The following is a 16,821-nucleotide window of genomic DNA, read 5'->3' on the forward strand; positions in this document are numbered from 1 at the left end:
TTTTTGGTTCATGTGCGTCTCTTCCTGGGTGGTACTATTACCTCTCACTTAGAGGCTCACTTTTCTCCCTCGTTTTGTAGTAAGAGAACCTAGACACAGTGGCACTGCACACTCACCAGATACACTTGCCTTGCCGTTCGAAGACATTATTGCATTACTCTCATGTGCTGACAGCTAGAGCCAAGGCAGATCTTTGAGGGTTTGGCAACCGGGCCTTTATACCGGGTGGGACTCCTACACCAAATGATGTGAATTCTAATTGGGACTTCATATTGGAGAGATCCCCTTAGTTGACGGATTTCCAACACCGTCAACACTTCCCACCTTGCTTTCTTGGAAAAGGCTTCCCTTTCGGAACAAAATTTGACATTTGGACTTTCTCCAAAGCAGTGATCTTGTTCATAACGATTGAATCTCGTGAATGAACTTCCTCACTAAGTTTGTCCATTTTCTTGAGGATAGCCCAAAGGGTTTCTTCATGTTGATCTTTCGGCTTCTCCTTCTTAGTCTCAGTTTTGGCTTTAGGGAGGTCATCGACATTCATTTTTGAGATACAAAGGTTTTCCTCAACTTGAATTGCCATTTCTTTAGCTTCAGCCAATGTGGAAGGTTTCTTGTCTCTTAAGGCATAGGTTAGGTGGCCCCCGACAACTTTGACAAATTTATCAAGGATGTTGGCATCAGAAGGCTTTAGGTGATCAGGGATATCCCGTACAATCCTATCAAACTTTTGAATGAATTCCCGGAGGTCTTCCCTTCCCTTGGATATCTGATAAAACTTCTCGATGTTGAAGGTTCCTTGAGCATTGCAAGACCACCTTTTCATGAATAGGTCTTCAAACTCATCAGAATCACTAATGCAGCTAGGAGGAAGACTAAGGTACCACTCTCTAGCTTGTCCCTCAAGTGATAAGGCAAACAACATCATGATTCTATCTTCATCGAAGATCAACCTAGGGGACAATTTCCAATAAAATTCTTCAACAAAGTCACGGGCACTCATGGTGGCATCTCCCTTGAACCTGGGTAACCATCGGTCGTATTTTTCAGGTAATGGCTTGGGATCATTACCGAGCTTCAAAGGAGAAAATACACTAACCAAATGTCTGACTTTTGGTCATCTTGTTGCTGCTAGTGCCAGTATTATCTGTCATTTTCGGAGTTGAGGCACTAACTTGTTCAAATTTAGGAAGGAGAGCGGTGCCAACAGGTGATGGTTCATGGTTCCTTCTTGCAACAACCCTAGTTAAAGGAGGAATGTTGTCTCCTTCAAGTAGACTAGGGGTTTTGACAATGAGTGGAGTCGCCAGAGGAATAATGAGAATGTCGTTAATGAATCAATTCCTTGATGATTCAGTAGGGAGGTAGACCTGCTTCCTCCCCGGCAACGATGCCAGAAATGTTACCACTCAAACCAGCAGGGGACCTAAAGGGGTTCCTAAGAGGGCAAATGCTAGGTTAAGGGCAACGTCGGAGGCTTAGCCCATTGTCACCACATCAAAGTCTCCCTACTCTTTACTGACTTTCATCGATGGGAGGAGTCTTGGTAGTGTAGGGATCACTTGTAATGTATATGTCAATGAATAGGTGAGAAGTGACCTTGAAAACCCTTTCCTAAGGATGGAGTGAGGAATGGAACTTGCTTTCTCTTTAAGCAAGGAACTTGGTCCACGAGCAATCAGGGGTGAGGATTAGAGGGTTGAGGGAGAAAGGATAGGCTTATGAACTAGTTTATCAATCCCTATAATCCTTGGGAAACTTGGATTCCCAAATGGTCCTTGAAAAATAATCTTTAATGTGAAGTGGGACCGCATGGGGCCAAGTGGACCCAGGCCAGGTTCGGGGATGGAATGTAGCAACCAATGATGCTCCTATCTTGGACAAGATGAGGCAAAAGGACCGAACAAGAATACTTGCTTCAAAGGTTGAATTGATCCTATTTCGGTCTAGCCTTGGGGATGCTTAGGCACAATTCGATCCTAGAGTTGGGGCTTGGGATTCCCGGAGATTCCACCGTTAGAATTGCCTCAAATTTGGAGGAGAGGGAGGGGACCCACCAGCGCAGTAGGCTATGGGAGATCGAATTTTTCCTCGGGCCAATTCCCTGGAAATTGATGCCCTAGGTGACCTAATGGGGCTAGACTTGGGGAAGAAGGGGAAAATGGTAAAAAGGGGGTTAAAATGATCGCCCTTTTAGAGGGATCAGTGCCTAGTTCACTTGGGGATATGGAGTCAAGGGTAATGATGAGTAAGAACTTGGTTTTTTGATCAAGGAGACCCAGAAAGTCAACTTCGTCCAATGTTGAGAGAGAGAAAAGAAAAGTGAACTTCAAGAATTTATACTTCAAAGAAAATGATGCAAGCTTCTCGAGATAAATAAATCCCTAGGAAATTTCATTCTATAACATTGGCCCATTCATTAAATTAGCTAAAACATGCTCAATTCCACATTTCAATAATGCAACAAGTAGCCCTAATTTTAGTAGTATGCAACAACAAGAATAATAGCATTATAATTTACTGACAACGTTATAGAGTATATCCAACCAGCATTTTGTTTGCTCAATAAAGCTCCATGACAAGAGATATAGCCCAAATCCATACATCAAAATTCATCCATCTCCAAAAATATCCACCAAGGAAAAAGTGCAAAATTCTCTATGATTAGAGAGATCCCAAGTCAAGTGATGATACAAATGAGTGTATCTAACATCAATATATGGCGTCCTAAGGAGTTCTAATTAGCCTATGGGCCTACATTAGCCCCTAATGATAAAATAATGTGCAAATAAACCCCTATTGGTGACAAGCCCACCAAAATAGCTCATAAGTGTAAAAATAAGCCTCACAAGGGGCCAAATAATGATATGTGCATGTCGTAGGGCCCTCTAAAGGCTCAATAATATCCTGAAGTGCCATATTGAGGAATAAATTCCACGGAATATGATGGACAAGGGGGTGGCCTCTTGTTCTCCAATTAGTAGACTCGTGGTGCTCCCATTGGGTATGAGGGCACATAGATCACCTCATGGGTCTCCATATGAATCGAAGATCCTCTGCAAGGGTCCAAGTGGTGAAATGAACACTGCCATGACATTGTACAAGTCCTGGGACACCTATCAACGGTGTGGGGTTCCCGTGGGGGCCTGCTGGACATAATGTACCAAGCATATCATCATCATCCCAAAAGTGGATTGCTAGTAATCTCTGAGAATCCATGAAGATCTGTGGAGTGTTTTTTGCTGCTGTGGAGGCCCATGGCTCTCTATGCACGCTCTACATGTGCTAATGTAGACCTCTAGGGGTTAGGATCCCATATAGGGAAACCAAACCCAAATGGAAACCACTTGTAATCCTGCATAAGATCTAATGCATTCCTTAGGCTTTCAGTACAACTAGTCATAAAAATAATCGGGTTAAAAAGCTTACAAATCATGGATAACAACGTAAGCACTTCATAATGGCATGCCCTTCCGTAGTGGGCTTTGGCATGTGCTAGTGTCTCCAATCTCCAAAGGGGGTTAGCCATGTACCTTATTAGGTGGTTTAGGCCCTTAAATGGGATAGTATGCCCAAGGTACATCCCTCTAATGGGGGTGGAAAGTGACAAATAAGTGGAATGGAATAGGAAATGAGAGGGGCAATCCTGGGCCACATAGGGTAGCTAGATAAGGGGAAGCCCACACCTGGGTATGTAATGTATAGAAGGGAGAAATCGTGGTACATGAGGTGCCCCAGCCTTGATTTTTCCACCCTTCTTCATATACCTTTTGCCTTTTATGAATTTTCTTTAATTAATTGCTTGGGGCTCAAAGGACAAGAGCATGATGTGTAAGATATAACAGTGATTACCCCCTTTTAGGTAGGGCGGTTCATTGCCCTCCAGGGGTTGGGACAATCATGGGTTCCTGAATGATAAAGGAGGCTCATCTAGGGCCTATGGAACCAGGGTGATGGCCAATGATTGGGGTAGAGCTCATGTAATGGATTTTGCCCACGTGTTAATTATTTTATTCCTGTCCATCTTTTGCATTTTGTGGTACAATTAATTGTTAAATGTGGCCATTTATGCTTTTTACTTTTTCTTTTAATTGCTTCAACCTTCGGGGCATCATTCTAGGCTTGACCCAAGGTGGGGGCAAGGGGATAGGGAGGCTAGCCCTATGTGGACCCAGGTGGGAGAAAATATGAAAGGGGGTATAGTGAGTGGAAAGGGAGTAATATGTGCGGATAAAGGAGCGAGACCACACACCCAAAGTCGGGGTTTCCCAAGTAGTACTACCCTAGAACCAAATGGTCAATAAAGGAGATCCCACGGGACTAGATCCAAGGGTAACAACCAAAAGAGAGCAAGGGGACAGGAGCACAAACTAAGGCCACTCTTTTCGCCACATCCCCCCATCAATCCATACCTAGAAGTATCCATGATAAGTAAACCCAATACTCAATTACCAAATGACAAGACACACCTTTAGATTTGGGAGGCTCACCTTCAAACATACGATCAATACAGGTGGGTGAGGGACCACTTTGTTGGCTCAGGTGGTAGAGAAATGGTACAATGAGCTAGTAGGAGGCATCAAGGAGCTGCTGGCTACTGGTTAAGTCTCATCATGGAGAAAAATTTCTCGTGGGGTATCACCCACAAAGTGGTGGGTAACAGGCCCATTGAAAGCTTGTGGGTGAGCCACTGGTGAATGGTGGTCGTACTGGTGGGAAGGCCCTGAGGTTTCCCCAAATAGAAACTCCCTATGCAAACCCTTGTCCTGATTTTGCTGCTTGATTTCTTCCAGCATCTCCTTCTGCCCTTTGGCCAAATCGTTTAGGGCCTTTAAGAGGCTGTCAAATGTTGCCTCCTCTTTACTCCTTGGCTCCCCCATATTTATCTCCTCCACTGCCTGTTCTGGTGCCTCTGTGTCAGGAGTAATCTGCAACTCTCTCTCCCTACTCCAGTATCTCTGCCTCCTGTAAGTCACGTTCTGCCTATCCTCCAAGGTCATGGAAAAGAAATCCCACGACTGAGCCAAGATCTGAGCTCTAATACCACTGTAATATTCCTACTTAGGAAATACAATGATAAACAAAGCAAAAACTAATACAAACACACAAAATTAAGAAATATAAGTAGACACCCAGAAAATCTCCAAAAACACCATCCAGCTGAGCCATTTTATTTAACATATGGAGCAATGGAACCATGGGTATGGAAAGAGTGCACCTGGGCTTGCCACAATGGCAAGCTAGACAAGCCCTAGGTTAGAAAATACAATGCCCAGATGTGGGAATGTGCTGCCCCAAATATGCCCTGCGCTGCCCTTGAGAACTACTTTGTCTGCTGGAAAGAAACTGCTGAAAGACCCTCCTCCAGTGCTCAGAAAATTCTGCAAAATTAACCCTGGGCTTCTCTCAATAAACCCACCAAAACCCAGAAAGGGTTTGGTCTAGTTCTGACCTCTGAAAATGACCCCCAAATACCACGCCTTCCTCACTGGCTGGAAAATACGGCCTACCTGGAGATTCACTGTAACAACCCTCCAATCACTCCTAGAATGCTGGTCTTTACCTCTCCGGATGACTCCTTCAAATGCTCTGCTCAACCTAGCTCCTCCAGCTCACTCTCCAACTCCCATGTGTGCCTAGAATTTGTCCTCTGTGCAGGCCCACGCAGTCACCAAAATGCCACAATGCTACAACAAGGACTCCCTCCAAAGTTTGCGCTATTCCTCCACAAAATCTCCGGAAAATAACACTACAAATCTTCCCTAATAATCCTCAGACAACTCCTGAACTTCGTTGGCCCCAACTAGCAAGTTGTACCTCCCTACTGCATCCTGGAAGCTACCAAAAAATTCCCACGAAATGCCTGAACTGATGCTGAAAATGCTCACAAGGGACAATCAATTACCCTCCTTGGGCTAGCACTCGTAGTCCACCGAAGCAAGGGGTGAGAATCTCACTCGAGAATCTCAGATGTAGACTTGGCTAAGTAGATCAAGCGTGCTAAGTGCAAGAAATTGTCAATTTGTCAAAAAGCCCCAAACTGAAGTGAGCCCCTTCTATTTAACCTTGGTTGCCTCGTCCTTATGTGGGTCCCATAATCAAACTCCCTTCCTCATCAAGTAGTTCGAATTGCCTAAGTGGAGCGTATTTCTTTCTTGGTGCCCCCCACATTCCACTAAGGGTTTGATTTTTTCCTTTTTCCAGAATCCATAGTGTGAGTACCTCCATCAATAAAAAATTGGAAGTGAGGTTCTCCAACCCACTTCTCCTAAGTTAGAGCCCAAAATTGTCAAAATGGTCTAAAAATTATATTCTCACTTAGCAATAATTGCTAGGTGGGAATATCACACCAGCGAATAGATATCCTACCCTAACGGCAGAAAAATAAACTAAATTTTGTATTTTGAAAATAAATGGTTGTTGTGTTACACCCTTGCCCTTTTATGTCTCACCTTTTGCTGGAATGTGAAGTCAATACCCCTCTAAGTTGATATAGATGGCTTTCTCAAGGGACTGGGCTTGATTTAGAATAGAATTCACCCTCATTGTTGCTTAATCCTCTTGGTGACCTTTTGTTGAAAAATGTGTAACTAGGTTCGGTCTTCATAAGTATGAAATGTATTCTTGTAAATATAAAATGAAAAAGAAATTATTATTATTATTGGAGCATGGGTTTCATGCTCAAGTTCTTTTATTTTATAGGTCAAGCACCCATTGAGTGCTTCTAGGGTTTGTCCTAGGTATAAGAGTCATTGTCATATATTGAAGACCCTATGGGCACATTGTAAATTGTAAAGAAAAAATTATTTTGTCTTTAAAGTGTCAAAATACCTCCAAGATCAAGTCGGCCTACATGAAGAGCCACATCCAACCTTGAAGAAGCCTATATATAAGAGGAACTCGTCCTCCATTTGGATCACTCACTCACTCATCTCTTATGCGAAGAAGTAGAAGAAGAAGAAGTGGAAGAAGGAAGTGCGAAGAAGAGAAAGTCGAAGAAGTCAAAGTGTTTCTGGGCCTATTCCATTCTTCTGGGAAGATCGAAGTTAGGGTTTATGCACTGGGATCTCTGTTGGTTCGATTTTGGAAGCAGAAGGGAAGGGAAGGCAAGCGAAGGTATCTTAAGGCATCTTAATAGCCCTAGGACTCAAGTCAAGGCAAGTGAAGTCAAGAGTAAGGCTATTAGAGGGAGATCAGAGTCTCCTAGAGAAGGAGCAACAGTTGCAACAGTTGTTGTGGAGCAAAATTTCGGATCTATTGGGAGGTCGAAGAGATTGCAGCAGGAGACCGTGGTAGACTTGATCTTGGAGGGTATTTGTCTGAATCTAGGTCATGGTATTCATCAATTGAAAGATCTGAAAGATAAAGAAGAGATTTTCGGGTTTTCCCCTCAAGAGGAGGGGTTTTGGCCCTGGCTTGCAGCCTATATACTGTGTCACTATTCTTACTGTTTTGGTAGTTGTTTGATGTATTACACATTGGAATAATAAAGAACAAACCTAATAAGTAAAAAGTAACACAAGCAATTATCAAGAGAATTAACATATTCATTACCCTATTGAATTCTCAACACTTTTGACCTTGGAAGTGGCGTCTCCAACCTTTGATTTTTGTGTGCAGTAGAATATGAAATCTTGAAGACAAAATGAAGCTCCCTCAACAAGATGGTTCAAATGCTTGGATTGACCTGTCTGCAAAACCAAGAAACTCAAGTGGGGTGGTCCCCCTAATTGATTTTTTCCACCTGACTAGGTAGCTCCTCAATGGAAAAAGTCATTAGTCTTGGAATAGTTTTATTGATCACCAAAATAAGTTAGAATAATTATGCATGAATCATATATCAAGAAGAGAAATAAAAACAAGAACCATTCCACCAATGTACAAAATAAATTACACAATGGTTTGCAAAATATAAGCTCTTTATTATGATAGCACTTGTCTCAATTGACAACAACAACATTACACTAAGGAGGACTAACCTTTTATAGAAAAAAATTATAATGGCTAGTTTGATTCTTCCTCAATAAAATATTTACTAGTCATCCACATGTTGGAGACTCAGTAAATTAATTCATGAAATAGTACAATATAGTTTTTAATTCATCCATTAGGGGGTTGACTTGGACAAATTTCCACGATTTAGCTCAATATTCCCTTTGGTCCATTGCTCAAATAATTTGTCCACTAGGTCTCCAGTGGCTATTTTTTACTTGACTTCCCTTTAGTAATTCGACTTAGCCACATGGAGATTGGATCCCCAATGCCCTTGAATGTTTGACAATTCTGGCACCTGGGTATGCTGAAACTTGAACTGGGTATCTCACAGAATCTTTGAATCTTTCCTAGTGTTGCCACATCATCACATACTTGTCACGCCATCATGCTTTTCTGGAGCTCTAACATCCATGGGAATTTGGAGAAACCAAAACATGGGTTTTGTTCCTCTCATTGAGTAAACCATTTTTGACGTCATGCATGTCACAATCAACCCAATGCTGCCTCTGTTTTTCCCTTTGGAAATTTTCTCCAACCTGTTGACCAAGTTTGACAAAACTATAACTAGCCACTGGATGCTCTGATATGAAAAATTCCACGTTCCATGTGACAATGAGTTCTCTCATCAAATTGCACAATCTGAGACTAAATTGACTTTTTGAACCAAACAACTGAATACAGACTCAATGACAAAGGCACAGATCTAGGATGCCTAATACAGGGCTCACATGGTCTTTACATGGCTTTTGACTAGTGACCTTGGTCTTACAATGGTGATGAATGTTGCACTGAAAAGTATATGTACCCTTGCTGACATATGGAGGTAACAGGCACCAATGTTTTTGTTGCGATAGTGCAAGGAGAAGACTTCCTGCCCATCAAAGAATACTAATCATATAAAATGCCCTTTCTTTAAGATTCCCCCCTACCCTCAATTTTTTTTTATAGGAAACAAAATTCTTTCCTTGTCTATTTCTTAGAATTCTATAGAGAGGGAAGTTCTCTAATCATCTTCTAGAATAGCAGTTTACCTCTATATAGTTTTTCCATCAGATGGTTTTGCTAGTTTGAGTATTGTGGTCACATTCTCAACAAAGAAGCAAAATGTGCAAACAAAACCATAATTGAGAAAGCAAGAATAAGAAGAAAAAGTGCAAAGTGATGGGCAATAATAGGTTAATTTTATCTAATGGATTCTCTTATGATAATATGAGTAAATAAGAAGTCAGATGAGAAGTTGGATTAAGGGATAAGCTTCGAATTGTGCCAGGACATTACTTGCTCTATTACTTAGACTCAAATTACCATTGCTTGAATTACAAAGGAGTGTTGATACCGTTTTTATAGGACAAAGGCTGACTAATTTCTACCAAACATAATGTAGCTGTGAAATATCATTTTAGAATGTCTAACATTTTATATAATTCCTAAGAACATATCTACTATTTCTAGGACAAATACCATATTGATATCTAATTTCATTATAGGACCAATGCAGTTATGTGACGAGCACTAATATATATGTGTAAGCTCTTCATTTTCTCTATTACGCTGTAGGAGAGATTATATCCAATTTTTTATGGAGATGAGAGAACCTTGTGTGAAAGTACATTGGGATGGCCGCTTTGCTTGCAAGAGCAACTCCCCTTGTGACCAAGGAAAAACTTTCTTGGTTTCTTGTCATGTGAGTCAAAGGGCAATTGTTTACTGACTACATTATGAATGCCAAGGTGAACCAATAAGTCAAGGCAAAAGGCTTTGAGTCCAAGAGCACATAAACTCTTGAATGGCCCAAGTCAGTGGGACTTAAGCCTTATGATACCACCACTAGTTTTGGAACCTTTATCTACCTGGATGTAGACTTAAGATGTTGGACCCTATGTTTATCCTATAAAGCCTTAATACTTAGCTTGTGATGGATGCCTTTGATTTTGTTCAACATATGTTCCAACTTCCAAGTGCTTCGTAAAGGTATTTTTTTGTCCATGTGTTGATAATGTGGGAACACAACCAAAACAAACTTCAAAATGTCAATGGCTATACTTGACTTCAATTTGGTTGTCAGTATATGGGTAGAAATAAATATTTAAACATGCATTGAGAGCCCAATATCTTTTGCAGGGATTACCACAAGTTGACTCTGAAAGCAAGTATCTGTATGAGAAACAATAGTTAGAACTTAGTGGTAACTCATAGTGTATATAAATGTGTGGGAAGACCACTTATACACTTGTAGAAGCATCCTTGCATTTTCTACAAGGAATAAAAATGATGACTTTAGATAATATGCACAGTAGCAGTACAAAAGTATAGTTTGGCTCTAAATCACTAGTAAGCCATTTTTTTCCATGGAAAACTTCATGGGGAAACTCAAGGATGCTTCCCCACATTCATGGATGGCCTAGTATACTCGTTGGTGTAGACTAGTGCATCTCACTTGAGGGGATTCATAGGCACCAACCGGCACAAAACTAGCCAAATGCTCGACAATATTGGCAACAACTGTTTGAGCTAACCCTTTGGACTAATTAACAAGCCACTTACAAAATCCATACAGATAGATTCCAAGGATTTGATGGCGCCGGTAGAGGTTGATATAGGCCAAGCTTCCATATGGGTGGGTTTGGATTGGCTGATGAAACATTTAGTTACGTAGTATTGTACACAAAACATAGAATAGTTAATGGGTTAATGAGCTTCAAACTAGCTTGTAGTTGTAACACTTACCCACCATGTAATTTTTTTGTGACATAGAAGACACTGACTAATTTTAATCAAGTCCAGTTTTTGAACAGAAGTGTTTATCTTGAGTGGTTGAATGAGTGGGTCACTTTGTCAATTCAACTAAATATTTCTCAATCAGTCTTTTATGATTCAAACAATTATCCCATCATAATTTTTCATTACTTAGAGCTTTTTCACGTGAAATTTAACAGGCTTGGCATTCTTTAATAAAATGATCAACAAGGGGAAAATTGAAGAGCCTCTAATTCTAATTCTAATGTAGTTAGTTTCTTTGTTCCCAATTCCCTCCTACTTACCTGTTAAACCTCATTAACGGTCAAGAAACAAACAAAACAGCATTAGCAGTACAGAGCTGTTTACAGAATTAAAAGAAAAAACTCTAGCATCATTTTTAAAGCTAGAGTCTAATCTTTGTTTTTGGCTGTGTTGGCTAATTTGAATGTTGTTGCAGCTGCGTATGCGTGATGTGATCCTCAAAATATCAGGGGGGCCAATGCTAAACAGGCTATGTGGCTTCTCTGTCAAAGTCAAACAGACATACAACAGTTTTCCTTTGGGGTCATGCATCAATAGGAGCAGTCTTGATAATGAAGATTATGTTGCCTTCTTTGTCAAAAATTTCAACTGGGCTGTTTTTCAAAATGAGCTGAAATGGTATTGGACGGAATCACAAAAAGGGAACTATAATTACAGGGATTCAGATGAGCTCCTTCAGTTTTGTAAGTGCCATGGTATACAAACCAGAGGTCATTGTATCTTCTGGGAAGACATTAATACTGTGCAGCAATGGGTCAAAGAATTGAATCAGAATGACCTACGTGCAGCCATCCAGAAACGCATCTCTGATTTGCTTTCAAGATATCGCGGTAAATTCCAGCATTATGATGTAAACAATGAGATGCTTCATGGATCATTCTATCAAGATAGATTAGGCAAGGATATCTGGTCATATATGTTCAAAATGGCTCACCAGCTTGATCCGTTTGCAACTCTGTTTGTTAATGATTACAATGTAGAAGATGGTTCCGATGACAGATCTACTCCAGAGAAGTATATTAATCAGATCGTGGATCTTCAGGAACGAGGTGCACCAGTTGGGGGGATAGGGATACAGGGCCATATTACCTACCCTGTTGGTTCCATTGTACACACTGCTTTGAACACAATGTCTATTTTAGGGCTGCCCATCTGGTTTACAGAGATGGATGTTTACTCGACTAATGAATTTGTGAGAGCAGACGACTTGGAGGTTATGCTTCGTGAAGCTTTTGCGCACCCAACAGTTGAAGGTATTATGTTATGGGGTTTTTGGGAACTCATGTCTAGGGAGCAGGGACACCTTGTTGATTGGGATGGGACACCCAATGAAGCAGGAAAGAGATTCATTTCTCTGAAGAAAGAATGGACAACAAACATAAAGAGCCATACAAATCATGAAGGCCAGTTTAAATTTAGAGGCTTTCATGGGACCTATGAAGTGGAAGTCTCAGTACATTCCAGAGAGATAAAACAGACTTTCACTGTTGACAAGGGTGATTCTCCTATTGTGGTAGAGATTTGTTTGTAATCATTTCTTCTGCCTGTCTCTTTATTATGTAAAATCATGTAAGTCATAAGTTGGCAGTGTGTTTATGTATTTCTTATGATTCTTATCCTCAACTATATATACAGTAATAAAATGATTGAACATGGTCTGTCAATAGGATCATTGACAGCAGATAGCACTGGTTTGTAAATTTTTTATGCAGGGAGCAACAGGCTCATTTATCTTTGTATGTATATTCATTGTCATAAATATAGCTTTTTGCATTTCACAAGGTGTTTTAAACTTATAATTGCTCATTCTCTTCTCGAAATCAAGTATCTAGATGGCTATATATTTTCATTTTGAATGTAATGGTATGGTTGGTCTATCATAAAACTTACAAAGAAATTAAATGCTAAAAATAGGAAGAAAATGAGATGAATAGTAAAATTACAAACTCAGAAATCTATTGAATAAACTCCTTCAATATTTGTACACTTATAAGTGTGAATCAATTATTGTTGATTATAAACAATTACCTTAAACGGGATTTATATTAGACATCATTATAACAGATCATAATGATCAAAATAAAAACACTCTTGTCGACTCTTGTGGAGTTGCCCCCTTGATGGAGTTATTGATGGCCTTATTAATGGACTCTTTGGTATACTTAGTAAATAGCCCCATCAGTAGATTTGTCATCCCCACAGCCTATTAGAGTCACTTGTCATATCAGTGGAGTTACCAAGCAACTTAATGGGATCTACTTTTAGATTTGATATGTTTTTAAACATTAGAACATTTGTACACTTATAAGTGTGAATCAATTATTGCTGATTATAAACAATTACCTTAAATAGGATTTATATTAGACATCATTATAACAGATCATAATCATCAAAATAAAAACCCTCTTGTCGACTCTTGTGGGGTTGCCCCCTTGATGTAGTTATTGGTGGCCTTATTAATGGACTCTTTGGTATACTCAGTAAATAGCCCCATTGGTAGCCTTGTCATCCCCACAACCTATTAGAGTCACTTGTCATATCAGTGGAGTTACCAAGCAACCTAATGGGATATGCTTTTAGGTTTGATATGTTTTTAAACATTAGAACACCACTATTTCTTAAAAAAACTCTAAAATCCTTTGAAGACACAGGATTCTTTTTGTTTCTTAGTGCCTTGAACTGCCCCACAATTCCACTATATATCAGATTCTATTATTCCTTTCAAGTGTTGGAAAACTGTTTTGACTGCCACATGAACTTGTGCTCTAGGATGTATCATATCGATAAATTGCTATCGTTACAACTCCAAAATAGGCCGATTGTACAGTGGTACATACATCAGAGCAGCAACTACATGCTCTTTTATAGTTAGGTTAAAAGAGACTTTATTATAAGTGTCTTTTGCCCAAAAATTTTATTTGGCACTTTATGATAAAATGTGATTTCCCATACCACGCGGTCTTTAAGTTGAAGTTTTCAAAAAAATAATTTTGGGAGGAAAAAAACATCTTAGTGTTTAAAAAAAAACAAATTAAGTCAGTTCAAGCAATAATACCAATGCAACAATACTTAGACATCCCTTAAACAAAAACCATTCATAGTAAAAAGACAAATAACAAAATCCTACTTCTTCTCTTTTCTTTTATTTTGATTTTTACTTCTCTGTTCCATCAATCCAAAAACATTATCACCAACATTCAACCCCTTTCCATTTTAATTTTGGAGAAAGAAAGAATGTTTGAGCAATGTCACCAGGCCGGTGAGAAATAAGGAGATATGGTGAGCTGGCAACAAGGTACAAAGAACTGGTGGGTATAAAGTGCAATGTAATAGTAGTGAGCTGAGGAGATCCAATTGGAGAATTCAAGAAGTAAAAGTGCAAATCTTAGACCTCCCTTCCAACCAGGGAAACCATTGATATGGTACTATAATAACTATATATGACAATAAACCATTTTTTAGTCCAAAACAACCCTCTCGCTCCATCTACACAACCAAAAAAAACCCTAATCTAATGGCATCCATATGAAAAATTAAGAGTGATAATAAGAATGAAGTATCCTTCTAGGTAGAATGCCTATCTATATAATGGTCTTTGCGAACTTCGATGTCCTCAGATCATTCATATCATTAGAAGAAGGGTATTGTAACTGCCTATCCAGAGAACACTAATACAATAGTAAGAGATTTTGGTGTACAGGGGAAACCCGTTAGCGGGTTAGTCAACCTCCCTTTGCTTAATTCCAACGAACCAATTTTGGCTTCTGGCAATTGGGATTTTAGCTTTACATTATGTGTGGCTTGCCCAATTTAGACTTGTTAGCATGTATAATTTGCAAACACGAGATGAAAAAGAGTGGTGGAGCACCAAGAAAAATCAAAATTTTGATGAACAGTTAGAGCATTGGCTTGTCACATTCAGGGTTTCTATATTTGCAGGCCCTACATTTGACTTTTATCGATATATTTCATAGCTATGCAATGCCTCATATAGCATGTAACTGAATATCAATAGCCTCAATAAAGGAAACTATGTTTAAATTTTATATCATACAAGTTTCCTTATAGGATGGAAAATAATATCATATACACGACATTGATTCTTTAGCCATGGTTTTAGGATTTCTGTTACCATTATCTAGTGTATTAGTTATAATCTTATAATTTAACAATAATTAAATAAGGCACTAATAATAATCAGATTACAGATTTTATTGTGTTGAGAGGCACTTTAAAGTTTAGTATGGGAGAGGTGTAGCAATACACACTTTTGTAACAATACTTACCATATCGCTCGTATTTTTGTGGTTTATGGGAGGTGTTACTGATGTTTTTAACTCAAATTTCTTGATGATCACCAATATGCCAAGTTACAAAATGCCATAAATCTAAGCTTTGTGGAGATAGATGTGGGTGTATGTGTTTCTCCAATGATTATATATATATATATATACACACACACATCGTGAGAAATTTATACATATGTACATGTCCATGTAATCCATGACCATGACCACTATGATTACATATATAAACAAAGGTTGAAACAAGCATTCAATGAAATATCATTATGTGGATAACCCACATGGTATGGATAAAAGTATCTGTTTTAAATAAACAAATAAATAACAAATTTGTATATATATATATATATATATATATATATATATCATGCAATTAGATATATGTGATATGAATAAGCCCAATGACCAACACCTTCATCATACCATTGCATACTTCGAGTATAAATAAGTGCGAGACCCACGTTTTCACGCCATCAGGGGTTGGAGATCCCAAGGCTATGTATACAATCTTTGCTACAACCACACCCAATGATCGGATGTGTGTTGGTGTACATACACATAAAATTTCAAGCGCTGACGAGCCCACCCCTCTGCCCCATCAGGGGTCGGGGGTCCCAACGGTCCACATACAATTTGAGTTGATGTTCCCTTCTAACACTCAATTGATATTTTCAACTTTGCCATAGGTGTAGTGTATTCATGCCACCCTAATCTGTTAGATGTTATCACACTGCTGTCGGAACATGCTTGACACATGGTGAGTATAAAGGAAAAATAACCCGGGGGAGGACCCACCCATCGCCCCTTCAAGAGTAGGGGGGTCGAAGCCCTCGTAATCAACAATTTGCGCATACACATCCACTGGATGGTGTTGGTATTGAGGAATAATGATGTGTTTACTTTCCCCATCCGTTAGATGGCCCGAGGCATGGTGGTACCTTTACATCTCCCATCCACCGGATAGATATCCAACACCACACTGTGGTAATTCACAAGTCCACCCTTTCGCCCATCGGGGGTTTGGGGTGATAGCCCCTCATTCAATCACTCTAGCAACAAGTTTATACTAACCCTCAGAGGTTTATGAGCAATAAACTGCCCAGGCTGTCACCCATCAATCCAACAATGATGTAATTAAAATTACGTAAAGACTGGGTTGAACTTAACGTTACCCACACAATGTTTATTACACATTACATAGTTAGAATGATCAAGGCCCGCTCTCGCCATTTTACTATAGAATAAGATAATTAAAATAATAGGAGGCTTGAGTTGAATTCGATATAAACACGCCAATTTTGATAATTGTATTTCAAAATTGAAAAGAATAAGGCCTAGGTCAGATTTCATTATAACCAGGTCAGCATCATCAACGAGTCTAGGTCATCCTGAGCTTAACACAAATCTCTGTCTTGTCAATGTAATTATATACGAGTCTAGGTCACCCTGAGCTTAACACAAATCTCTGTCTTGTCAATGTAATTATATATATATGTAATTGATTTACATGTCTTTTGAATAAACTAGCATAGACCTACACTACTCATATTGGAATTAATATATGCATATATCGTTAAGTTTTGCATTAGAGGCTTTGGGCCAATTTGGTATGAATTTTAATTCATAAATTCACATAAGTTATGTTAAAATATTAATTGACCCGGGGTGAATTGCATTTGCAAATTAAAAGGAATACACACATAAATTTACTATATCCATTTAACCATTATAATTTGAGGGC

At 39.2% G+C, this 16,821-nt stretch overlaps 1 protein-coding gene across 3 annotated transcripts in view; it reads left to right on the plus strand.

Moving 5' to 3' along the window:
• The window catches only part of LOC149206243 (endo-1,4-beta-xylanase 1-like), a 93,949-nt gene extending 81,353 nt beyond the window's left edge, over positions 1-12,596 (plus strand). For all 3 annotated transcript variants that reach the window (XM_089395362.1, XM_089395363.1, XM_089395364.1), the window contains exon 7: positions 11,192-12,596. In XM_089395362.1, coding sequence (XP_089251488.1) covers positions 11,192-12,307 — 1,116 coding nt within the window. In that variant the 3' untranslated portion in view covers positions 12,308-12,596. The remainder of the gene's footprint in view (positions 1-11,191) is intronic.
• Positions 12,597-16,821: the final 4,225 nt, after the last annotated feature.

The sequence above is a fragment of the Pinus tabuliformis genome, chromosome 1_2 (assembly GCF_031772625.1).
Source record: "Pinus tabuliformis cultivar Carrire ecotype Pingquan chromosome 1_2, CPIR1, whole genome shotgun sequence".
Lineage (NCBI taxonomy): Eukaryota > Viridiplantae > Streptophyta > Pinopsida > Pinales > Pinaceae > Pinus > Pinus tabuliformis.